Source organism: Aegilops tauschii, chromosome 5, assembly GCF_002575655.3.
Source record: "Aegilops tauschii subsp. strangulata cultivar AL8/78 chromosome 5, Aet v6.0, whole genome shotgun sequence".
In the NCBI taxonomy this organism is placed as follows: Eukaryota; Viridiplantae; Streptophyta; class Magnoliopsida; order Poales; family Poaceae; genus Aegilops; species Aegilops tauschii.
The window spans coordinates 576847338-576873496 of NC_053039.3; the positions used below are offsets into that span (position 1 = coordinate 576847338).

The 26159-nt window shown below is 50.3% G+C and overlaps 2 protein-coding genes across 2 annotated transcripts; one reads left to right on the forward strand and one right to left on the reverse strand.

Moving 5' to 3' along the window:
• Positions 1 to 411: 411 nt before the first annotated feature.
• On the reverse strand, positions 412 to 2073 carry LOC109772523 (gibberellin 20 oxidase 1-D). The gene is made up of 2 exons (XM_020331196.4): positions 1300 to 2073; positions 412 to 1208 (listed from the first exon to the last, which is right to left on the reverse strand). Exons 1-2 carry the CDS (start codon positions 1779 to 1781, stop codon positions 605 to 607), a joined length of 1086 nt encoding a protein of 361 aa, XP_020186785.1. The 5' UTR covers positions 1782 to 2073; the 3' UTR covers positions 412 to 604.
• An 18843-nt stretch (positions 2074 to 20916) lies between these two features.
• LOC141023227 (uncharacterized) lies at positions 20917 to 21835 on the forward strand. Its single transcript, XM_073499574.1, has 4 exons — positions 20917 to 21264; positions 21354 to 21506; positions 21599 to 21661; positions 21752 to 21835. The coding sequence occupies exons 1-4, from the start codon at positions 20932 to 20934 to the stop codon at positions 21833 to 21835; spliced, it is 633 nt and encodes a 210-aa protein (XP_073355675.1). The 5' UTR covers positions 20917 to 20931.
• The last annotated feature ends 4324 nt before the right edge of the window (positions 21836 to 26159 follow it).

Here is a 26159-nt window from a genome sequence, read left to right on the forward strand (position 1 = left end):
TAGAAAGTGGTAGAAGATGCCTTCCTTGGTTGAATGGAATGGAATCTGTTGTTCTTGGGTGATTCTTCTCCCACCGGCCAGGGATGGAGCGCGCGGTGCATCTTGCTGCTATGTCACTCCGTCCTACATAGACCAGTAGAGCAGCTAGCAAGTGGAAGAGATGCAACGGCAGTTGGCAGGCGACCGATATCGAGTCACCACCCTCCCTACCTTGTCCGTCGTGCCACTGTCATACCAACTATCCTATGTGGAGTAGCCATTTGAAAAGTCGGGCACAGATGATACGACAAAACAGAAACAGATGCACCACCCCACGACAAACCCTTCATGAGCTCATGAGCTCGGCTCATGGCTCATGGCTCATGGCAGTGAGCGGCAAAGGCTGCAAAGACGACGACGACGACGACTCGGTTTTAGGAAATTATCATCTAGGAAATCCTGCCATCCATCCATGCTTCTTCGTACGTACGTGCTACCACTAGATCAACCAATTAAGCTGTAATAATAACATTCGATCGACGGATGACGATGTCTCTCTTTTCTCAGTCTCAGCAGCTAAGCTGAATCAATGGCTGGCTAATGGTGGGAGGAGCAGAGCAATCCATCATGTCCTGGCGGGCTGGGGCTGCTGCTGCTGGACGATCCAGGAGGAGAAGACCTCGAGGGTCTTCATGTCGGCCCGGTAGTGCTTCTGCGTGAAGTCCAGCAGCGACCGCCACGTGAAGTCCGGGTAGGCGCGCGGGTTGGCGGCGTCCACCAGCGTCCCCGGCGGCGCCACCACCTTGTCCATCTCCGGGCACAGGAAGAAGGCCAGCGACTTCCTCGGGACCCGGCTGTTCACCACCGCTCTGTGGAGGCAGCTCTTGTACCGTCCGTTAGACAGCGCCATGAAGGTGTCGCCGATGTTGACCACGAAGGCGTCGGCGCGGGGTCGGATGGAGCGCCACCGGCCCTCCGTGTGCACCTGCAGGCCGCCGACGTTGTCCTGGTGGAGGATGGTCAGGGACGTCGGGTCGCAATGCGGGCCCGTGCCCAGCGTCTCCAACGGCCGCTGGCACGGCGGGTAGTAGTTGAGGCGCATGATGGAGTCGTTGCCCTCGAAGAAGCGCCGGTAGTGGGCGCGGCCGACGCCCAGGCTCTCCCCGAGCACCTCCATGATCTCCAGCGACAGACGGCTCATCTCCGAGCAGTACCGAGCGTACACCTCCCTGCAAAAATCCCATCTCTTCTTCGTCAGCGACATGCTCTGTTTCGCTCGTTATAATCTCTTGTGCTTGGACGGACGGTCAGGTTGCTTACCCGAGGCGGCGGTGGTCCTCGCCGAGGGTGGCGACGATGTAGTCGACGACGAGGGCGGGGTCGGAGGGGCAGGAGCGGAAGGACAGGGTCTCCTTCCACGGCAGCTTGGACGCGAACCGGCCGGTGAAGCTGCTGGCGTAGCCGCACGACTCGCCGGGGTGGCGCAGCGCGCGCTGCTTCTCCGGGAGGGGCATCGTGAAGAAGTTGTCCACGCAGCGGTGCGCGTCGGCCAGCAGCTCGGCGTCGATGCCGTGGTTCACGACCTGGAAGAAGCCGTGCCGCTCGCAGGCCTCGCCCACGAGGCGCGTCACCTCGGCGGCCGCGGCGGGGTCGCCGGAGAGCATGCCGCCGATGTCGATGAGCGGGACGTGCAGCTCCTCGGCGGCGTCCGGCGTCGGGCTGTCGCCCTCGGGCCAGATGAACTGCGACGGGATGTCCGCCCGGCCGCTCAGCACCGCCGCGTCGAACACCGGCTGCACCATGATCGACTGGACCAAGAACCCGAGTGTGCTAGGCCAGACAACAAACGATGGATCGATCAAGAAGCCGAGATCGATCCGGAGCTGGCAGAGAGAGTGCAGTGCCGACTCGAGCTCACTGGATAGAGGAGGAGGAGGAGGAGAGGATGGTGGTGACAAGTTGGGTGTCTGCCTCCCTCGCACCCTCGCTGCCCTTTTATACACGGCCGCGGCCTCAGCCTCCTCTGTTTTCCCTCTGTTTCTCTCTGTGTGTGGGCCACATTTCTCTCTCTCTCTCTCTCTCTCTCTCTCTCTCTCTCTCTCTCTCTCTCTCTCGCTGCTTTGTGTTGGTGAGAGGGAGGGAGGGGTTCTTGGCGCCATACGCAAACAGAAGCACACAGTGTTCCCGAATATTGCTCTCTGCCACATTCATCTCTACCCACCAACACACCAAAAGTAACTAGTGTAGTGCTATTTTGGCACAGTGAAACATGTGGGGGGCTCTGTGCAACTTTGTTTTAGGATGTTCCTTCCTGCATTGTTTCCACTATTTTCGCGCAGCGACGTGGGGCTAAACAAATGTTTCAGTTCTTATGTCCATTTTACCTGGCTCTATGCATCAGTCGATGCAGAGACCAAATCGAAAGATTATGTCCTCTATTTTTTGCACATGCTAATTAAACATAAATGTTGCTATTGTACGTGGGGTTAATTCTCTCTACATTTTAATAGCTCTAGGGAAAATAATAAGCACTTTTTTCCTATAAAAAATAAATATGAATATAATTTAATTGGACATTCAACGTTATGTCCTTAGGGCATATTCAATGCTGACCTTGGACACACTTTTTATTCTCAGGTTGGTCCGGACACTGATGCAGGAGGCAGCCAACAAACCATCTCCCCTAAATATCCATCTATGCCTTTGCATGTCACGGTTGAGCAGAGACATGCATGTCCGGATGTCCGACGTGGTGTCTTTTTGTTCGCTAGATGGATGTCCGGACTCCTCCAATGCCCTCCTCCTCCTCCTCCCCTCTAGTTTGCTGGAATTGGGACGTCCAGAAATGTCCGTGAATGCTTAAAAGTGGATGGCAAAGAATGTGGGGACTCCCACAAAGAATTTATGGACGATCTGAGGGTTCGGGTTAAAGATGTCCAACGTTGCAACTTTATTGGGACTCTTCCAACGTCACGAAAAGTCTTTCTGGGCCTAGTATACAACATTGTTAATGAGCATACATTTAGCGTAACAAAACAATATTTCCACATTTCCAGGAGAAGCGTAACCCTCTCCTGTGTTGTCAAACACTAGTCGTGGAACGCCGAGTATAAAGTTCCAGCTAAGATTCTAAATAACGTCTGCAGGAAAGGTAATCTGTTTATTTTTTCTTTGATGACCATGAACCAACAGTTGACTAATCGGTGAAGGTACATATATGGCTAAACAAGTGGTGATCAATCCAGATAGCTCGGAGATGTCATCCCTGTTCATTTGGACAGCACACCTGTTGAATCTCTTATTATCCTGCCTCTACTTTGTTTTTTGTATGACTTCTTGCTCATCACCTTTTCTATTTACTCCTTAATAAAAATATGGTAGGAAAAGGTACCCATTATATACTTGATAGCTAGCCTAAACACTTTTGGCCTTTGAAGCTGCCTTTACTTTATTTTGCCTTTGTGCTGGAATATTGGCCGGCCAAAACTTCCCCAAATTTGTCTCTACCAACCAACACAACTAAATATATATATTTTCCAAAAAATATATTGTGTAGTGCTATTTTCGCACAGTGCAACATATGCGGGTTCTGTACAGCTTTTTGTTTCAGTATGTTCCTACGTTGTTTTCACTATTTCCTGGCAGCGACTCGGAGCTTAACAAACATCCTCAGTTTTTCTACAATTTTTTTGTGGCTGGCTGTATGCATCAGTCTATACAGACCGAAGGGTATCCACCTATTTAGAAGAAGAAAAAATCTGTCTTCTACTGTTGCACCGGAATGGACCGGTTAGCAAACCTTTCAGTTTCTTTCTAGATATATAATCGTAACATTTTTGTGGTATGGTACCCGAGATTAACTTACTTATCTTGAAATTTGCTCGGCTCTAGTGAAAAATATAAGAGCAACACTACATCCATGGACAGAATATTACGCACCTTACGCATGAACTGCTGTGGGAAATTTTCAATATAAATTAACCAACCCTGCAACATGATGTGGTTATGTTGCAACTTAATTTGGATGTTGGAGGTGTCGCTGCTCCTAGCTCACCAAAACTCTATCTGGACCTAGTACATAACACTGTTAACTACCAGCATACATTTGAACAAACATTCTATCCTTATTTTCTGGAGATGCACAATCAACGACTTTGTTGACAAACACTCGTCATGGAATGCTACGTATGAAGGCCCAACTAACATTAAAGCATCTAGAAAATGTAATCTTTTCCCCCCTGTGATGACCATAAGCCAACAGTTGACTAATCGGTGCACGTAGATATATGGCTAAACAAGTGGAGGTCAATCCATACAGCTAGGAGATGGCATCCTTGTCCATTTGGACAATGCACTTTTTAAATTTTTTATGCTGCGTCTAGTTTGTTTATTGTATGACTTCTTGTTCATCACCTTTTCTATGTACTCCTTAATAAAAATATGGTAGGAAAAGGTACCCATTATATACTTGGTAGCCTTCACATTTTTGGTCTTTGAAACTGACTTTACTTTCTTTTCCCTTTGACTTCAAGCTCACCAATTGTTCTATCTTTTTTTTTCCTATACAACTGTGGCAGAGATAATTACAGTGTATAGTATCTCTTGTTTTACTCGATAGTCCGCACATTTTTTGTCCTTCCAGCTAGCTATCACTACTTTGTTTTCTCTTTGAGTTGGGGATGCCACATTTTCTATGTTGTTTTGTATACATAATTAGGGCAGAGGTGTACACTGAATAAAAAATTTAGTATAACTTTGAGCCAGCACTCTTCTGTTTTCTCATTGACTTTTTTGCTTACCACCTTTTCTATCTTAATTTGTATACACAATATGTGAGATAAAACTAAGATGTACTATAGCGAATCAATTGTTTCATTCTCGCTTCTAAGCTAAAGTACTCTATTTTCTCTTAGGGCGCTGCCTTAGCACCTCTCGAGGGCGCCGCCCTAGCCGCATATCGAATCAATTTTTATACATAATTAGGGCGCCGCCTTAGCCGCATGCTCTGGCACCACCACCAGCGTATCCAAAACTGAGGTGTCAGATCCGGATCATTTGACCTCGGCACCCCCCGCCCCTCCACAGGCAAGAGGGAAGGAGAATGGCGCTCCCACCATTCCTTGGGTCGCCATCCCAGCTTGCCTGCATAGGTGAGATGCGGCCGCCAATTAGTTGTGCAGCTTCGTCGAGGGCCACCACCATGAACCTCCCGAGGAGAAGACCCCGACACCATTTGCAAGCGGGCTTTTCCCATCGGCATGTCCTAGTGGTGGCAACGAAAGTGAGGTAGGACGGTGGTCGTCACGGTGTTATCCCCCGGGCTGCGCCCTAGGAGCAACGTGGGCCAAGTTGGAATCATCTACCTTCATTATTTTTGATCTTCGTGTCTTTACTCTGTAAATCATTTTAGGAGAGTGTCTCCCCTGGCATCTCAATCCAGATGTACATAACAATTTTTTTACAATGTTTCGTAGGTCCAAAGTTCAAAAAGTTAACAGCACCACGTCAGGGAGCTCCCCTCCTTTCCCTTTCGTCAAAAAGAACAAGAGCTCCTTAACTTAAAAGATTGAGTGCGCAATCTAAAATGGCATCAATTGGCTTAATGTAAGCTAGTACGGAGCTACTGTCATGATTGCATCAACAAAGCCCCGATCAAGTTTGTCTTTCATGTGTGCTGTTGGTTGGCTACAAAACAAAATGTCAAGGACTAAAAATACTGCGCCCATAGGTTGAGAGCAGTAGATCTCGGAATCAGAAGATTACAAATAAGAAATGTCGCCACCGTTCGAACGGTTTTGGCGCCACGCAGCGCCTACTACCCCCCTGCTAGGCATACTTAACGCAGCTCCGTCGACGGAGAAGACGACACACCACTCTAGCTCTAGCTCGTACGATCACACATACTTAATCTCCCATGCTTAATTCTTCCTTCCTATTCCTGTCAGGACATGCATGTGGCGATTTGATTAATTAGGTGCTAACTAATCAAGATCACAACAGCACAAAGCTAGCTAGACGCCAAGCTAATCGATCTAGGTCCTTCTCTTGATCTCATATATGCAAAGATTGCATTGTGCTACCGTGCTTTGTTTCCTGCCCATACATACATGACTAAACAACACTAACAAAATCATCCAAAAGAAAAATTAAAATTTAATGTGTTGTGTGAATAAGGCATGCAGATGGGTACATATATACATACAAAAGAAAGTACAGCTCTTAGAGCTGCATCCCTTGTTGTTTTGTGCTAGCTCCAGCTCCACGAACACAATACAAACTGATGTCACCACTGACGATATATGCATTATTACTATTTATTTACTATACTTAATTCCCTGGTGATGAGGAGGACGATGATGATGTTCTTGTCGGGTTAATTAGCATGATCTACTTGCATATTTCGATCTGTAGTAGTTAGCTACATATCATTTTTGATCCGTATAGTTAGCCAGTAGAATCAAATTAAGGTATCGATCATCTCATCCAATGGCAAGTTTGCATGTGTGTGTGTGTGTGTGTGTGTGTGTGTGTGTGGTTTGGCTCTTTGTGGTAACTAAACTATTAGTGCAACCTTATCTTGATCTGCTTGATTAATTACGTAAGTAATCATATCGATTGGCACATCTCAATAGTTATACGATATAATGGAAAGCAGAGTCTATCTATCTACACTTACCACGCGCCAGCTAGATCGGCCAATCTCAAGATGCGCATAATAATAGGGATGGATAGCAATAATACAGTACAATATCTTGACACATAGGCATCAATGGCAGGTGATGGAGGGTCTGCGTTCGATTCCACAACGACACCATGAACAAGACAAACGAACAACGGTAAATATACTGGGCACATTAATACATAGGAACAAACAAATGTCCCCGGCAACTGATATATATCTATGGATGTAGTACTATATATATTGTGAAAGGCAAGGAATTATATTCATCTTTATCCAGTAACTAGAAAGCGGACTTCTCTTTTCCCTTTATGATCTATTTTTTTCAGAAACCAACAGGAGCTCCCCTTATTCATTAAGAAGGTAGCAATGTCTCACCAACACCATTATTAGTTTCAGAAGATGAGCGGGAAAAAGCTTGCAGGATAAGCTGAGTAGCTACTCCCAAATTGAGAAACAATGGAAGTCATATCACAAACCCCACGGAAATGCATTTAGTTAACTTCAAGGAGGTGTTTGTTTCGTTGAGTGGTAACGTAAACGTAAAGGGGAACTGAATACAGTCTGTAACAGCTCCGGACTGGACCAACCACGTTTTGTTTGGTTCTGCAGTGTAAAGGAAACATGTACCTTAAGAACACATATTTTTTGACTTCAAATCGAGAACATGGACCATAAACCCTAACCTTGGGATATGCAGAGGAGGTTGATGTAGGAGGAAGATATCAGCTAGAAATCTGCAGATGGCCCTTTGCTCCTCACCGGCGGCTTCAACAGTCCATCCTCGTCGGCATCGGCGGCAGCTGGAGTGGTCGTTGCCGGCGGCTGGAGCAGGAGAGGAGGAACGAGGGAAGGCAGCGACGCTCGACTCGAAGGGGGTCGAGGGAAGGTGGCGGTGCTGGATTCGAAGGAGGTCGAAGGGAGGCGGCGGGGCAGACAGATCGAGGGGAGTCACGGGGGAGGAGGTGGGCGGCGCAGACAGATCGAGGGGAGTCGCGGGGGAGGAGGGCTCGGGGTGGTAAGGAAACGTTACCGGTGGGGGGTGGGGGCGGGGGGGGGGGGGGGGTATCGACTGATAACTAGCCTGGACCCGATTACGGAGGGATGTGATTACTGAGGGTTGTTACCAAACGCACGGAACGGTTTCTGTTTACGACGTAAACAGTTGACGGGCGAAAAAACATGAAACAAACACCTCCCAAAAGGAAATGTTAGCAATGATGGTAGCTTTGCATAAGTTTTGTGTGTATTTGGTGAATCATTTTCCAATTTATCATAGCAAAAATTATATATTCCGAATACCACTGCAGGTGAGATTATGATTCAAGTTAGGGGTTTGAGTTGGTGATTTTGCCAGTGTAGGGTTTCTTTGTGCTCCTAGAGATTGAGAGGCGGTCTACGTGCTACATATTATAACCGGTAGAAGATTGAGAAGGCACAAGATAACGATCTAGTGTTCTCAACTGCAATGATAGACCTTGTCAATGCAGGTACAAGGAGCAGCGATGAGGGGGAGTGGGAACAGAGACAATAGAGGAAGGGTATACTTCATTGGTACCGATAATTCAATGGTGGAGTGACACATGATGGACATGCATGGTGGCTGTGACGTCAGAGAGGAAGTGCACATAAGTGAAAAAGTTTATTAGGATGAGTCAAATGATCGGGATGGAGGGATAAGACTGGTATTTATGTTTGCGAATTGTGATAACCGAAACCAAATACAATGAAGCACAATGGAATTTCGCCTTATGGTGTAAGGCCCCACCTGTTGGTGTTTTATTATTGACAAAAACCACATACTACAATTAGACGCAGAGACACATGCACATCACCTCAAAGGCACACACAACACACATTAAAGTATGGTGTCGTGGAGATTCGAGATTGGCGAAGTCACCATAGACACCTAGATAAATGTCAGCTCACACTATAAGACTATTCCGTCATAACAAGACACACATAAAATTAAACCCAACAGTTAATCTATGTGGACCTAACAATATAATTGCACGACTAACCATCCAATCCCAAGTTAATTAGGCAGCCCCTCAGGTGTTTGATATTTTCAGACAAAATTGCGTTATTACCTAACTGGTGGTGGAGCCATGCATGCATGCATGCATATAGAGTGCGTCAGGTGCGTGAGGAGTCATGTGTTTTTTTGCGGAGGGACAGAACACATATCTAATCATGAGATCACGTCGTGCTATTCTGTCTTCCAAACAAACATAAAATATCTAGTTTCAGCTTGAATTACTATGGGAAATGGCCACCTTTTTAAGCATGAGCTGATGATTCCAACTTAAGTAGGCCAGCCAGATAAAACCCCGATCTGATCCTTGCACCTATATCGACCAGTCGGGCGTAGGTACACGTCCATATGCATTGCGGGCTGCAAGAAAGTGGGACAGCTAGCTAGCAGCTAACTTAATTATTAGTGGAACATGACTTATTTTGTGAATGTATCTTTTCTTGATTTCTGTTCAAAAAATCTCCAGAACCACATGTTAATGTCAAGAAATCACTAACTATCCACAATCAAGTCATGTCGATCCATGTGAATGTTACGTGCTTGTTTGCCGATGTATATAACACAAGCTCACCAAATTAATTAGGCAAGTGTAGCTCATTTCTATATGTATACATGCATGGCATGGCTAGCTACGGAGATAGGCCCAACAACACAATCCCTTATCAACGATCCTTGACAACTACACGCGATTTGGCCCATGTCTAATCTAATCGGCACCGGTACCGTGAATATATGTGGCTATGTGCGCGAGTAGGTGTTAGGTCCGGGCTAGCTAGGAGACCAGGTTGTGTGGTCGTGGTGCCTGTACAGCATGCATGCAAACTAAAAGTCCGAAGCTAGATAGGGATGGAGCATACATCCAAATCGAGATCGAGCAACGTATATTCTACCGCTTACACGCCAAGCACGAGTCGCGTTCTATATGCAAACGGAGCAGGCAACAACCATGTGGAGTACTAAAGTTAATCGTGACGACTAATTGAAACAACAAGCAAGGAATGACACTGGTTGGTTGGTACGTTCGGCGTGCATGCTTGCGAAACCAACGGCTACATATGCGGGCAGGCATTGCATACATGCCCTGCTTCGACATATCGACCGAATATATGTGTGTAGGCAGGCACTCGTCGATGGCGTGCGTGCATGCATGCATGCAAGAAGGAAGAAAACATCAAACACGTGTACTACGTAGCAGCGAGTTTGTTAGGGCACCTGTCAATTTTGGCCAGATTTTTTTTGGAAATGGAGGATGTACACCCGGCCTCTGTATCTGAATGATGCGTGCAACCATCTTATTAATAATTCACAAAGCCATTACAAGGTAATACATCAGTAAGCCTGAAACCACCATCTTGACAACACCTGTCGCTACTCCTATCCCCGTGATGAAGGGGTGCCGAATGTCCGAACCTAATACCAAACAGACATCGCATCAACACTTAACATCTAATGCCGGATGTCTCATCTAAGCCACAATACCTGGTTTGGGTAACACACCGGTCCGGCACACTTCCAGTGGGCACCACATGCGCATACTGCAAGGGCCGTCACCGCCGTCTTCCATCAATCCATCTTAAGAGCAAGTACAGATGCATCGACCTTGCTAGACCAGCCGTCAACGCCGCCACGTCGCCTAACAGGGCCACCGCCCTGCGCTCGTTCATCCAGCCGCATCCATCGTCGAGATCCAACTGCACCATGCTGTCAATACTCGTCGTCATGGACGCGGTGACGATGACATAGACCTGGGGTAGGGTCATAGGCCTGACCTATAAGCCCTATCCAGGGTCATTATCAAAGAAGCAAAGAAACCTAAAAGGCAACAGGAAGGGCCCTGCCAAGGCATCGAGTGCCATCCACTCGACTGATCAACCACTCGGAGATCTGTCCTTCCTGTGATCACTCGACCATATAAAGAACCACTCGACCTATTGAAGATCAGGAGTCGCCCAGCACAGCAACGGTCAGGCGTTCACTCCGTAGTCTTTAAAGTCATTTATAATACTTATTGCTGGCGTTACCAGTAACGCCGTATATTTATGTACATTGAACCCCCGTAACGGAGGGGAGCTGGGGTCCTGGCGCACTCTATATAAGCCATCCCCCTCCTCTGGGACAAGGGTTCGCACCCCCTGTAACATCCACACGCATAATCCAATCGACCGCCTCCGTGCTCGGAGACGTAGGGCTATTACTTCCTCTGAGAAGGGCCTGAACTCGTAAAACTCGTGCGTACAACTTCACCATAGCTGGGATCTTGCCTCTCCATACCTACCCCCCTCTTCTACTGCCAGTCTTAGAACCACGACAGTTAGCGCCCACCTTGGGGCTGGTGTCTTAGCGACTTTTTGGTGAAGTTGCAATTTTTCCGATTTCCATCATCATGGTTTCCAGCGGAGGATTGGCTGAGGGCCGCGAGATCCATCTCGGCGCGCTCGTTTTCGTTGCCGACGACTCCGCCTGGCTCCAGGAAGCTCCACTCGACGTCGAGGCGCTCCCCGTCCGCGGGGCGACGCACTTTCGCGCGTGCGTTCGCGGCATCCTCCTCCGGCAGCAGTCGACTCAGTACCAGTCGACTCCCGTGGTACCCTCGCTCCCCGCTGCGCACCGTCGCAAGCGATCCGGTCGGTCGCGGCTTCAGCGGTGGGTGAGGCATGCGGTGGCCCGCCAGTCAGCTACTCCACAAGTCGCGGCAATCGAGCCCGATGAAACTCTCTACGGCATGTTCGACCTGTCGACTGGCTCCGCAGAGACTGTATCCGAGTGCGACTGCAGCGATCCCGCGGCAGAAGTTTTAATGGTCAACGGACCGCGCAGTCCTCTTGGCTTACCCCGCGAGGACGGCGGTGATGGCAACGACGATCCGTCGCATGCCCACGAGGAGTACCGCCCCGAGCCACTTTCTTCACAGCAGAGGGAAGAGCTTCGCCGCCGCAATATGGATGCACTTCACACTCCCATCGTTGGGGAGACCCCCGAGGCTCGGGCCTTGGAGGAGGTGCGCTTGGCCAACCTGGCTGAACGGACTCGACTGGATAACCTCCAGCGGGCTCTCGACTAGCGCGCTCGGCAGCGGATCCCTGATTCCAGTCGACGGCAGCTTTTCCACCTCCACCGCAGGTATACCGCACGCCGATTGAAAATCTAACTGCTACAGCCCGTATAGCGGAGTCGATTCAGCCCTCCCAATCGGAGGCCGGCCGAGGTTTGATGCAGATTCAGGCTTTGCTCCGGGCGGCAGGAGAGCAGAATATAGCTGTATCTCAATCACGGAATAGAATTCACAGCAGGTCTGTGATGGCGGACACAGTTCAGTCGGCCCACAGCCCAAGATCGCCCCCGAGGCGTGAGGGACGTGAGCCCCGGCAAGATCGGCACAGGAACCATGAGCAGTATGATCACCGACTCGGTCGTGACGACCGTCGTCGAGTGACCACACCTCCTCCGAGGAGTGGATCGAATGTGCCTCGGCAATATGATGACAGACGCCCTCACAGTGGCGAGCGCAGAGGTCCAGTCCACCCCAGAGAGCCGGGCTTTGATGCAAGATCAATTCTTGTTCAAGGTCTGGTGGACAGGAACAGAGCACACAGAGAGGGCCGCGACAGAGACCACCGACTAGCAGCAGAGTACCTGTTTCAGGCCCCGAGTGTTTCACCAGAGCCATCAGAGCTGCGGTGATTCCTCCCAACTTCAGGTTGGCGACTGGAGTCAGCAAGTTCACTGGTGAGTCCAAGCCTGATACTTGGCTAGAGGATTACCGAGTGGATGTGCATATTGGTGGCGGCAATGATGAAGTGGCCATGAAGCACCTTCCCCTGATGTTGGAGGGCTCGGCCAGAGCATGGTTGACTCAGCTGTCACCTGGCAGTATATACAGCTGGGAAGAGCTCACCCGAGTGTTTGTTAGAACCTTTGAAGGAACTTGCAAACGACCAGCGGGGCTGACAGAATTGCAGCATTGTGTGCAGAAACCGAATGAAACTTTGCATCACACGGTGGAAAATGTATCTCAGTACCAAGCTGTTTGTGCCTTAAGGAAGCACTACTGGAATCAGCTAATTTGCCATCTGCCAGCTCTTTGCCATCAGCTACCCAAAAGCAGACGGCCAAGAAATGGCAGACGGCAAAGAAGCTCTTTACCATCTGCGAGCTCTTTGCCGTCCGCCAGCGGACGACAAAGAATCTTTGCCGTCTGCTGGCAGACGGCAAAGAGAGAGGTGGCCCCCACCCCCCGCCCGTTTGGAAAATAATTAACGGCCCACCTCTTTGCCGTCTGCCAGCAGACGGCAAAGAGGCAAAAGGGCGGACGGCAAAGAGTGGCGGACGGCAAAGAGGACACTACCTAACGGCCCGTACCCCCCACCCGTTACTCTGTTCTCTCCTCGCCGAGCCCCGCCACCACTTCCCACCCCACCGCCGCCGCCGCGCGCCGCCGCCCCCACCACTCGCCGCCGCCCGGTCGCCCCACCACCCCGCCGCCCCCCCGCCCCCCCGCCCCGTCGCCACTGCCGCCCGGCGCCGTCGCCCCCGCCGCCCCACCGCCCCGTCGCCCCCCCGCCCCGTCGCCACTGCCGCCCGGCGCCGTCGCCCCCGCCGCCCCACCACCCCGTCGCCCCCCCGCCCCGGCCCCCCGCCGCCCCGGCGCCCCGGCCCCCCGCGCCCCGGCCCCCCACCGCCCCGCGCCCCACCGCCCCGGGCCCGGCCCCCCGCCGCCCCAGGCCGCCCCCGCGCCCCGGCCACCTCCTCCACCGGCCACCTCCTCCACCGCCCCGCCCCCCTCCTCCACCGGCCTCCTCCACCAGCCCTGCCCCAGGTGAGCCCCCTCCTTTTTTTCTGTTTTTTTCCTTTTTAGTTTTAGTTTTAGTTTAGATTTAGTTTTAGTTTTAGTTTTAGGTTTGGTTTTAGTTTAGTTTTAGGTTTAGTTTTAGGTTTAGTTTAGTTTGAGGAAAGAAGAAGAAGAAGAGAAAAAGAGGAGAGGAGGAGGAGAAGAAGAGGAAAAAGGAAAGGAAGAAGAAGAAGAGGAGGAGGAGAAGAAAAAAGAAGAAGAGGAAGAAGAAGAAGAAGAAAAAAGAGGAGAGGAGGAGAAGAAGAAGAGGAAAAAGGAAAGGAAGAAGAAGAGGAGGAGGAGGAGAAGAAAAAAGAAGAAGAGGAAGAAGAAGAAGAAAAAAGAGGAGAGGAGGAGAAGAAGAAGAAGAGGAAAAAGGAAAGGAAGAAGAAGAAGAGGAGGAGGAGAAGAAAAAAGAAGAATAGGAAGAAGAAGAAGAAAAAAGAGGAGAGGAGGAGAAGAAGAAGAGGAAAAAGGAAAGGAGGAAGAAGAAGAAGAAGAAGAAGAAGAAGAAGGAAAAAAAAAGGAAGAATAGGAAGAAGAAGAAAAGGAAAAAAGAGGAAAAAACCCCGACCCGACACGGCACCCCGACCCGACACGGCACCCCGACCCCGACCCGGCACCCCGACACGACACCCCGACCCCTAGACCCCGACCCCGACACCCCGACCCCGACCCCGACCCCGAGCCTGACCCGACACCCCGACCTCGAGCCTGACCCGACACCCCGACCCCGACACCGACACGGCACCCCGACCCCGACCCGGCACCCCGACCCGGCACCCCGACACGACACCCCGACCCCTAGACCCCGACCACGACACCCCGACCCCGACCCCGACCCCGACACCCCGACCCCGAGCCTGACCCGACACCCCGACCCCGACACCGACACGGCACCCCGACCCCGACCCGGCACCCCGACCCCGACCCGACCCCGACACCCCGACCCCGAGCCTGACCCGACACCCCGACCCCGACACCGACACGGCACCCCGACCCCGACCCGACACCCCGACCCCGAGACCCCGACCCCGACACTGACACGACACCCCGACACCAACACCCTGACACCACACCCACCCTTACCCCGACACCGACACGGCACCCCGACCCCGACCCGGCACCCCGACCCGACACCCCGACCCCGAGACGACACCACGACCCGACACCCCGACCCGGCACCCCGAACCGACACCCCGACCCCGAGACCCCGACCCCGAGCCTGACCCGACACCCCGACCCCGACACCGACACGGCACCCCGACCCCGACCCGGCACCCCGACACGACACCCCGACCCCTAGACCCTGACCCCGAGACCCCGACCCCGACCCCGACCCCGACACCCCGAGACGGCACCCCGACCCGACACCCCGACCCGGCACCCCGACCCGACACCCCGACCCCGAGACCCCGACCCCGAGCCTGACCCGACACCCCGACCCCGACACCGACACGGCACCCCGACCCCGACCCGGCACCACGACACGACACCCCGACCCCTAGACCCCGACCCCGAGACCCCGACCCCGACCCCGACCCGGACCCCGAGACCCCGACCCCGACCCCGACACCCCGACCCCGAGCCTGACCCGACACCCCGACCCCGACCCGGCACCCCGACACGACACCCCGACCCCTAGACCCCGACCCCGAGACCCCGACCCCGACCCCGACCCCGACACCCCGAGACGGCACCCCGACCCGACACCCCGACCCGGCACCCCGACCCGACACCCCGACCCCGACCCCGAGCCTGACCCGACACCCCGACCCCGACACCGACACGGCACCCCGACCCCGACCCGGCACCCCGACACGACACCCCGACCCCTAGACCCCGACCCCGAGACCCCGACCCCGACCCCGACCCGGACCCCGAGACCCCGACCCCGACCCCGACACCCCGACCCCGAGCCTGACCCGACACCCCGACCCCGACACCGACACGGCACCCTGACCCCGACCCCGACACAGCACCCCGAGACCGACACGACACCCCGACCCCCGACACCTCCCGAAAAGGTGTTCTTTGGCCTTCCAGAAGCCGACGGGGTCATATATTTATGAATTATTAGTTAGGTCATATATCTTTCGATTTTGTTATGAAAAACATCATATATAATTGTGTTGATCGGGTAGTTTTAAATGTGCAGTTGTTTCATCGCTGCGAGGTTTGGTGTTCGACGGCCTCGCCGTGCGTTTGACGAGCTCTGCCCCTTCGTTCGTGGGTGAGCACAAATGACATGTCCTCCTCCCCCATTAATTATTTGATCTATTCCGATGAAACTTGATAGCTAGCTATATATGTGTCTTGAATCATCAGTATGTGTAACCAATATGTGTCTCCCGTTCGAAAGCGTCATAGTTATAAATATGCATGCATTTGCATATTTATAACCTTGATTCTTTCGAATTGTCCAACGCTATCCATGAACAGCCCGGGTATGTTTAGATTGGGTTCGTTTTCCCATATGCTTTGCTCTGGATCCGACGCATAAATTTCGTCAGTGCCTCCCCTGTTGTTCTCCGGGTACACATCCTCTCTGTTTATTGCAGAGACGTGTATCAGGAGAACAGCGGGGAGGTGCTGCCGAAATTTTGCGTAGGATCCAGAGCATAGCATGGGAAAATGAACCCAATCTAAACATACTCGGGTGGGATTAGGACCTATCATTACCTATTAGAGTGTAGGTTGCATGGACGTAATAAAATTGACAAAGTAGATCAACTGATGAATATATACATGGTGAATTATATATATATATATATATATATATATATATATATATATATATTTGTTGTGTGTCTAGTAGCTCTGAAAGTCAAGATGAGTGATCGTGCGTGGATGTACACCGGTCACACTGGTCAGAACAAATGGAGCACTGAATGGTTCACAAAAACCAAGGGGTTTGTGTGAGCCGCATTTGCAAATGGCCAGAGGAAAACCTGGTGCCCCTGTTTACGGTGCGGCAATTGGGAAAAGAGGACAGAGGCTGAAATGGGCAAACACCTGCAGAAGAATGGTTTTACGCCCGATTATACGGTGTGGACATTTCATGGTGAGTCTGCCCAACGTGACCGAGCTGAGGTGGATCGTCGTCGCACCGACGAGCATGGTACCGGGATGGAAAACATGGTGCAAGACTTCGATGATGCTCGAGATTCGGACGAGGAGATGGAGGAATCTGCAAAGGCCTTCAACGAAATGTTGGAGTCTTCAAAACGTCCGCTCCATGAGCACACTGAGCTTTGTCAGTTGGATGCCATCTCACAAGTAATGGCTCTGAAGGCTCAGTTCAACTTGGGCAGAGAATGCTACGATGCAATGATGACAGTATTTGGACGCTTTCTACCCAAAGGCCATGTAATGCCTGCAAACCTGTACCAGTCGGACAAAATCCTCCGTGCACTGAAGATGCCCTATGATAAGATACATGCCTGTGAGAAAGGATGTGTCTTGTTTAGGCTTGACTATGCGGACTTGAACTATTGTCCCATTTGCAAGTCTTCCAGGTATGTTGTGGTAGACAACGGTATGGGTGAGAAGACACAGACCAAAATCCCCGTTAGTGTTCTTTGGTATATGCCAATCGTACCAAGACTTCAACGTCTTTTCATGGTCGAAGAGACGGCCAGACAGATGACATGGCACAAAACGGGCAAAAGAACCGAACTAGATGCAGATGGGAATCTGATGATTGTACACAATCGGATGGTGTTGCGTGGAAAAAGTTTGATGAATTACATGGTGACAAAGCGGCAGATCCGAGGCATCCTTGAGTTGGCATCAGCACGGATGGGTTCAGTGTGTTTGGTATGACAGCAGCCCAATACAGTTGTTGGCCCGTATTTGTCTTTCCACTCAATCTCCCCCCGGACAGATTCTGCAAAGAAAGAACATTTTCCTGACGTTGATAATTCCAGGGCCCAACTATCCGGGGAAAATATGAATGTGTACATGCAACCGCTTAAGGACGAATTACAAGAAGCCTGGGATAATGGGTTCAAGACATACGACGCCTATAGCAAACGGAACTTCATAATGCGTGTCTGGTACATGTACTCGACGCATGACTTGCCGGCGTATGCGCTATTCGTTGGCTGGTGTGTGCATGGAAGGTTCCCGTGCCCCACATGCAAGGGAGCTCTTGAGTTTCGTTGGCTTCAGGCCGGTCGCAAGTTTTCTTGCTTCGACATGCATAGACAGTTCCTGAATCCTCGCCATAAGTTCAGGAAAGACAAGAAGAACTTCATCAGAGGTAGAGTTGTCAAAAACTTTGCACCACCTGCATTGACAGGCCAACAGACCCTGGATCAGTTAAACGCTCTCGAGCCAGATCCAGAGCGTCCAGGGTACTTCAAGGGGTATAATTCTAAGCACGCCTGGACTCACAAAACATGCTTATGGGATCTGCCTTACTTCAAAGACCTCCTTTGCCCACACAACATCGACGTGATGCACACTGAGAAGAATATCGCCGAGGCACTTTTTGGTACATTGTTCGGCATAGATGGGAAGTCAAAGGATAATACTAAGGCTAGAGTCGATCTGGAGGCGCTATGTGATAGGCCGTTACAATACATGAAAGAACCGAAAGGAAATCAGAATTGGAAGAAGCCAAAGGCATGGTTCAATCTTGGAAGGCCAGCTATGAGGGAAATTATCTTGTGGGTGAAAATGCAGTTGATGTTCCCCGATGGGTATGCAGCGAATCTACAGAGGGGAGCCAGTCTTGATAAATTGAAGATATTTGGTCTCAAGAGTCATGATTGGCACATATGGATTGAGCGGGTAATGCCGGTGATGTTGCGTGGCTTCATCCCTGAGGATGAATGGCTAGTACTGGCAGAACTCAGCTATTTCTTCCGTGTTCTTTGTGCGAAAGAACTATCGCCTGGCGTGCTAGAAGAAATGGAAGAGTTGGCGCCGGAGTTGATCTGCAAGTTAGAGAAGATCTTTCCACCGGGGTTCTTTAATCCAATGCAACATTTGATTTTGCATCTCCCAACCGAGGCAAGATTGGGGTGCCCATGCAAAATCGTTGGTGCTACCCAACTGAGAGGATGCAGAAGACACTTCGACAAAAATGTAAAAATAAACGTAGAATTGAAGCATCGATGGCTGAGGCATTCATCACTGAGGAGGCGGCAAACTTCGTGACAGCACACTACGAAGCCAAAAATCGTCATTTGCATAATCCGAAGCCTCGGTACAATGCTGACGACCCTAAAAAGGGTGGATCAAACCTCAGCCTATTCAAAGGGAATCTCGCACCAGCCAGTGTTTCAAATCCAGTATCTTTGGATAACGAACGATGGCGGACCATTTCGTTGTATATCTTCAACAACCTGATAGAAGTGCGGCCGTACATCGAGTAAGTTCTCGGTACATAGTTTCGCAACTTCTATTTCCTTTGAACTGCTCTTATTCCTGGATATTTCATACAGTCGATACGTCGCCTTATTCTCGTATGGAGCGGTGATCCAAAAGGATTCTGTCGAAGAGTATGAGCTTCTCGCAAAGCAAGGAGGCGGCTATCCCGGTTTCATTTCTTGGTTCAGACAAACGGTAATTTCTATTAGACTTGTAGGCTAATTTGTAGGCGGCTATCCCAGTTTCATTCGCTAATTTGTGCGTAATGCAACAATCCTCTCATATTAAACTTGTAGGCTAATTCAGAGTCTATGGACGCCGAATTGAGACAAGTCGCTAATGGTTTTGACTATAAGGTCCGTTCATTTGACAAATACGACATCAACGGGTATCGCTTTCGTGTCGGTCTTTTTTTATGTTGTACTAATTTCGTTTACTGTTTGTCATGGCAGGTGTTGAAAGATGGTATGCGCTGGTCGGGAGCGCGCCAAGGCCCCTTCTTTGTCGGCGCGTGGTCTGAGGTCTTCCATTCCAGACGCACCTCTCCGCCGAGCGTTGCTGGACAGTATGGCCACACCGCCGGGCCCTTCTTCGTCGACCGCGGTGCCCAGCAGGGGACGAGGTAGGAAGAGAGGAGGTGGGGCACGTGGTCGCGGGAGAGGAGGTAGGGTGACTGCTACGGCGCCTTCCTCGCCGCCACCCCCAGCTATTTCACCCGAGCACGTGACTGTTAGGGTGGACTCGTCCGAGGATGAGGCTACACGGACTCCGGTCCACGAGCCTCCGGTCCACGGGTCTTGGGCCCACGAGCCTCGGGTTGACTGGCCTTTCGCCCACGAGAATTCGGCCCACGAGACCCCGGAGGAGCACACGTCCGGATGGGGTACCTGGCCGGATCAGCCCGAGGAGCCGAGTGGCCATGCTGATGATGGCGGGGAGCCGACTGATCTTGAGGAGGAGGGGGGCACCGTTTACCAGCGTGGTGCTACACGGCTCCCGTCCGTGCCGGCGACCCGCGAGCAGAGGTGGTTGATTTTCCCTGATGGGGAGAGGTACGTAAGTGCATTTAATATTTTTGTACCTTGTGCATTCACATTTCTTCAAATAACTAATGCGTTGGCCTTGTCATGCTGCAGGGGTTGGGACCACCATCATAGTGTCCGCCGGCCCAACTCCATCCTTGGAGTTCTTTGCCGGCAAAACTTCCCGGGGTTTGTCACGTTGCCTGGTGAGGGTCGGCTTCCAGAGCTTGGATTGAGCTGGGAGCACTACGTGGCTGCCCCGGCCCCGCCGGATGTCATTATCGACGGTGTCGTGTGCGACACGAGGGCAGACATGGTGATCAGGACGTTCTGGGTAATTTCTCCTTTACACATTTAAAAATCTTCAACTAGCTAGTTATTAATTGTACTAATCAATATTGTCTCATTTGATTGCAGACATTCTACAGGTGTGAGGAGGGATACGAGGAGGACGCGCCACATGTTATCGAGAACGTCTGCAAGTGCCTACTCCAGAACTTACGGCACGAGGCTCGGGTGCAGGCTGTTCGAGACTACTACGCCTTGCGTGGTATCAAGAAGACCAAGCCGGCGTGCCGCGATAAGTTCCTGAGTAAGGAGCAGTACATGAAGGTAATTCTTAAGGCCTTCTACTTAAGTTCCTTCATTTAGTAATTCTTAGCCGTAGCGCTCAAGTTTCTATTTGCTAACTTAGGCGCCTCCGAGATGGTGTGCGGATCGGATGGATTGTTGGGAGGTGTTGGTCGATGAGTGGTGCTCAAAAGAATGGCTAGCCCTCCACAACGAGGCCAAGGAAAAACGTGCCCAAATGGAAGGTGTGCCACACCATCAAGGCAGCTCCAACTTATATCAGTTCAGGCGCAACTGGGTATGTGGTTTGCTTCATGATTCATGCAATTCATTCATCATGCTAGCTTGAGCCCTTTAATTACTAATTTACATTGTTTCTCTCTTTCAGGCACGCCACCATAAGGTGGATAAGGTGCCAGAGGTGTACGACCTGTATGCCATGGCCCACACTGCCTCTTTCAAGAAAGTCAAGGCTTTCTCTCAGTCTGACCTCGATGATGCAAACAACTTCACCAACATCTCCTCCCACAACAGGCTCGTGAGATATAGAGATGAGGGGAAGGCGAGGAAAGGGGAGGACTTTAACCCGAGCCAGGGTCCCATTGATCCAGAGCTGGTGATGATATCTGGTGGCGGGAGGTCCCATGGCTCCATAGCCATTGGAGATGGACTTATCCGTTGTCCTAGCACTCTCCCGGAGATCAAGGCGCGCCAGTCGAGCTCCGCTCCTGAGATAAGGCCTCGTGAACGGCCAGTGCAACTCGCCATCAAGGTTAGTGATACGTACTCAGTTATCTTTCTCCATAACATTGTGTGCGCTTCCATCAATGATTACAAATGGTCATGTGAGTGGTGTTGCAGGCTGCTATACAGAGTGAGAGAGATCGAACGGAGAAACTTCTGGCGGAGGCGGCGGAGAAGCAGCAGGAGTTGGAGGAGAGGACGACAAAGATGATGGAGGAGGAGAGGGCACGGAATGACATGCAGGCAAGGGCCATGTACGAGCTCCTTGTGGTAAGTTTCTTCTACAGATTAGCCAAAACATTCATGTAGTGTTTGTCTCATTACTAACTAGTATGACTGAGTCGTCGAAACCAAATGTGCAGTCTGTGTGCGAGAAGACAGGTCAGACCGCTCCGCCGATGCCAGTGATTGCTCCTGGGACCACGGTGAGTTTTATTTGAATGGACATTACTTGCTAGTCTTAACATTTGAGTGTCATCATGCTAACAAGACATTGGAAATGATCTTTGGTGCAGCGTAACTCCAGACAAGCATCGCACGATCCTTCTCCAGCTACCGACACGAGCCACCCCGCTGCTACACCTCCTGGATCTTGGTAAGTTTATCTAGTGTTTTGCTTAACACATGCATAAAGACCTAGACTTAGCTTTAATTAGCTTAGTTAGCTCATAGACGATCAATTTTACTTAAGTTAGCTCTAAAATGACCCATTTTACCTAGGTTAGCTTATAAATGATCCAGTTCATCCAAGTTAGCTAAAAAATGACCCATTTTACCTAGATTAGCTCCTAAATGATCCATTTTACCTACGTTAGCTTTAAAATGACCCATTTCAACTAGGTTAACTCCAAAATGACCCATCTTACCTAGGTTATCTCATAAACGATCCATTTCAACTAATTTAGCTCATAAACGATCCATTTCACCAAGTTAGCTAAAAAAACGATCCATTTCACCTAAATTAGCTCTTAAATGATCCATTTCACCTAAGTTAGCTCCAAAAGATCCATTTCAACTAAATTAGCTCATAAATGATCCATTTCACGTAAGTTAGCTCAAAAACGATCCATTTCACCTTAGTTAGCTAAAAAACGATCCATTTGACCTTAGTTACCTCAAAAAACGATCCATTTGACCTTAGTTAGCTCATAAACGACCCATTTCAACTAAGTTAGCTCATAAATGATCCATTTCACCTTAGCTAGCTCATGAACGACCCATTTCAACTTAGTTAGCTCATATATGATCCATTTCACGTAAGTTAGCGCATAAATGACATACTCTTCTTGTTCTAGTCTTCTTCTTGTTCTACTCTTCTTGTTCTAGTCTTCTTCTTGTTCTACTTTTCTTGTTCTACTTTTCTTGTTCTAGTCTTCTTATTCTAGTCACCTATTTCTAACTTTCTTATTTTTCATTTTGCAGATTTCATTCACTTGACGAAAGCTTGCATAGATGGAGTGCTCCTTATCCCTTTCTCTATTTCTTTTGTATCATTGAACTATGCATGTATCTTGGTAGTTGGATGAACTATGCTATGTATGATGGAACTTGGTAGTTGGATGGAACATATGTGATGAAGTTATGTGATGGAACTATGTATGATGGAACTATGCATGTTGGATATCTTATATGTTTGCTGTGAAAATTGTTGTCATATATATCTTATGTGATGGAACTCTGCCTTGTGAAATATATATATATATATATGCCATATATATTTTCTGTGAAAATTGTTGGATTTAATAAAAAACAGAAAAAAGACCCAATATGCAGGCTCTTTGCCGTCTGCCACCGACGGCAACGGGCCCTTTGCCGTCTGCCACGGACGGCAAAGAAGCCACGTGGCATCCAGCTGTGCTTCCTGGGAGCTGACCCATTTGGTCAGTTTGCCTACAATGGCAGACGGCAAAGAGTTTGCCGTCAGCGGCGGACGGCAAAGGCCTGCCATGTAGTGACGTGTAGATGACATCATATGGCAGACGGCAAAGGCACTAGAAAGTTTGCCGTCCGCGGCGGACGGCAAAGGGCTGCCGTTAGGCACTTAACGGACTGAGAGCACATTTATTGCCGTCCGCCCTCTTTGCCGTCCGTGGCAGACGGCAAAGGGCCTTTGCCGTCAGCCGCCAGAAAGCAGACAGCAAAGTAGCTGTTTACCGTAGCCTACTTTGCCGGAGCCTTTTGCCGTCCGCCGTTCGTGCCTTTGCCGTCCGCTGTGGCAGACGGCAAAATAGCTGATTCCTGTAGTGAAGGTGTGAAGTATCGGGAGCTAATCCTGAAATTCGGGCGGACAGGAGATATGTCCTTGACTCGGATGATGGAAATAGCCACTCGGTACGCTAACGGAGAAGAAGAAGATCGACTCCGCAGCGGGAAGGGAAAACCAGTCGGCTAGGACGCCGGTGGTACTTCCACTTGGAAACAGAAGCGTAAAGCCGAGCCAGCAGCTCCTGGTGAAGCTTTAGCTGTGACTCAAGGAAAGTTCAAGGGGAATCCCAAAGGGCCCTGGACCCCCAAGAAAGTAAAGGATCAAGCTGGAAATTATGTGTTGGATTTACCGTGTCACATCCACACCAAGAAAGATGAAGAGGGTAATTTCATTTACCCCAAACATACCACTCGACAGTGTCGACTCCTGATCCAACACTTCCGTGAGAAACAGCCCGGTGACAAGGAGAAAGGGTCAGACAAGAGTGAGGATAAGGAGGAAGATGATGATGGTTTTCCTAACATCAACTCCACTCTGATGATTTTTGCTGATGTCGAGAGCAAGAGTCGACTGAAAGTTATCAACAGAGAAGTGAACATGTTTACTCCGGCAACACCCAATTAATTGAAGTGGTCTCAGACTACCATTACATTCGACCAGTCTGATCACCCAGCGCATATAGCCACCCCTGGGAGGCAAGCGTTCGTGGTCGACCCTGTGGTGGAAGGCACTCGACTGACCAAAGTGCTAATGGACGGTGGCAGTGGCCTGAATATCCTCTATGCTGCAACCTTGAAGCAGATGGGCATTCCGATGTCCAAACTTAGTGAAATCAATATGAGTTTCCATGGTGTTATACCTGGCAAGAAGGCTCAGTCACTCGGTCAGATCGCCCTTGACGTGGTTTTCGGTGATTCAAAGAATTACCGCAAAGAGAAGTTGACATTTGAAGTTGTGGATTTCCAGAGTGCTTATCATGCTATTCTGGGCAGACCTGCTTATGCACGTTTTATGGCTCGACCATGTTACGTGGACCTAAAATTGAAGATGCCCGGTCCCAGAGGAGTGATCACTATCACTAGCAATCGGCAGAAGGCAGAGGAATGCTTTCAGAAGGGTTCCAAAATTGTTGATGCACAAATGGCAGTAGTTGAATTGCAAGTGTGCCAGAAGAACACAGATCCGAGTGATTTGCTACGAGCCAAGAAGCCTGCTACAGACTCTGCATTTCAGTCTGCCGGTGAAACGAAGCCGATTCATATTCACCCGACCGATCCCAATGCTGCTCCGATTCATATCTCAACGACACTCGATGGCAAATAGGAAGAAGCGCTCATCCAGTTCCTCCGTGAGAACTGCGACATCTTTGCATGGAAACCTTCTGACATGCCGGGTGTACCCAGGGGACTGGCAGAGCACCGTTTGCGAGTCGACCCAAAAGCAAAACCAGTCAAAGAACATCTTCGACGGTCCGCCGTGCAGAAGAGAAAGGCAATTGGTGAAGAAGTGGCTCGGCTCCTGGCAGCTGAGTTCATCCGAGAGATTTACCACTCCGAGTGGCTTGCCAATGTTGTCATGGTCCCCAAGAAGGACCACTCGCTTTGCATGTGTATTGACTTCAAGCATATCAATCGGGCCTGCCCGAAAGATCATTTTCCTCTCCCCCGCATCGACCAGATCGTCGACTCGACTGCGGGGTGTGAGCAACTGTCTTTTTTAGACGCCTATTCCGGGTACCATCAGATCCGACTGTATGGGCCCGATGAGATAAAAACAGCTTTCATCACTCCATTCAGGTGCTTCTGTTATGTCACCATGCCGTTCGGCCTCAAGAATGCCGGAGCCACATTCATGAGGATGATTCAGAAGTGCCTACTCACTCAAATCAATCGGAATGTGGAAGCATATATGGATGACATCATGGTCAAGTCACGCAAAGGTTCCGACCTGCTGGCTGACCTCGCTGAAACCTTTGCCAACCTGAGAAGGTATGATATCAAGCTGAACCCGTCAAAGTGCACATTCGGAGTCCCAGGAGGGAAGTTACTCGGTTTCCTCGTTTCCGAACGGGGGATCGACGCGAACCCGGAGAAAGTCGGTACCATCCTCCGAATGAAACGCCCCGTGCGCGTACATGACATTCAGAAGCTCACCGGGGGTTTGGCCGCCTTGAGTCGATTCATTTCTCGTCTTGGTGAAAAGGCCTTGCCTCTTTACCGACTGATGAAGAAATCTGACAAGTCCGAGTGGACTGATGAAGCTGACGCAGCGTTTGCAGAGCTCAAACCCCTGCTTTCCACCCAGCCGGTGCTCGCTGCCCCAATCAGCAAAGAGCCTTTACTGCTTTATATTGCAGCCACTAGACAAGTTGTCAGTACAGTACTCACGGTCGAGCGAGAAGAAGAAGGAAAAGCTTATAAAGTTCAGCGCCCAGTATACTATCTCTTGGAAGTTTTGACTCCATCCAAGCAGAGATATCCGCATTATCAGAAGCTTGTCTATGGAATCTACATGACCATGAAGAAGGTTGCACATTATTTCTCTGATCACTCCATTACAGTCGTCAGCGACGCACCATTATTTGAAATCCTGAACAACAGAGATGCAACTGGTCGAGTGGCGAAGTTGGCGATTGAACTCCTTCCATTGGATATCAAGTTTGAGGCAAAGAAAGCTATCAAGTCCCAAGAGATCGCTGATTCCCTTGCCGAGTGGAT

Bases quoted from the DNA above. Each gene is read 5' to 3' on its own strand.
- LOC109772523 (XM_020331196.4), bottom strand. From the start codon at position 1,781: ATGGTGCAGCCGGTGTTCGACGCGGCGGTGCTGAGCGGCCGGGCGGAC. The intron at 1,209-1,299 runs GTAAGCAACCTG...GGATTTTTGCAG, and splicing joins GAGGACCACCGCCGCCTCGG to GGAGGTGTACGCTCGGTACT.
- LOC141023227 (XM_073499574.1), top strand. From the start codon at position 20,932: ATGGCCCACACTGCCTCTTTCAAGAAAGTCAAGGCTTTCTCTCAGTCT. The intron at 21,265-21,353 runs GTTAGTGATACG...GTGGTGTTGCAG, and splicing joins CAGTGCAACTCGCCATCAAG to GCTGCTATACAGAGTGAGAG. The intron at 21,507-21,598 runs GTAAGTTTCTTC...CCAAATGTGCAG, and splicing joins CCATGTACGAGCTCCTTGTG to TCTGTGTGCGAGAAGACAGG.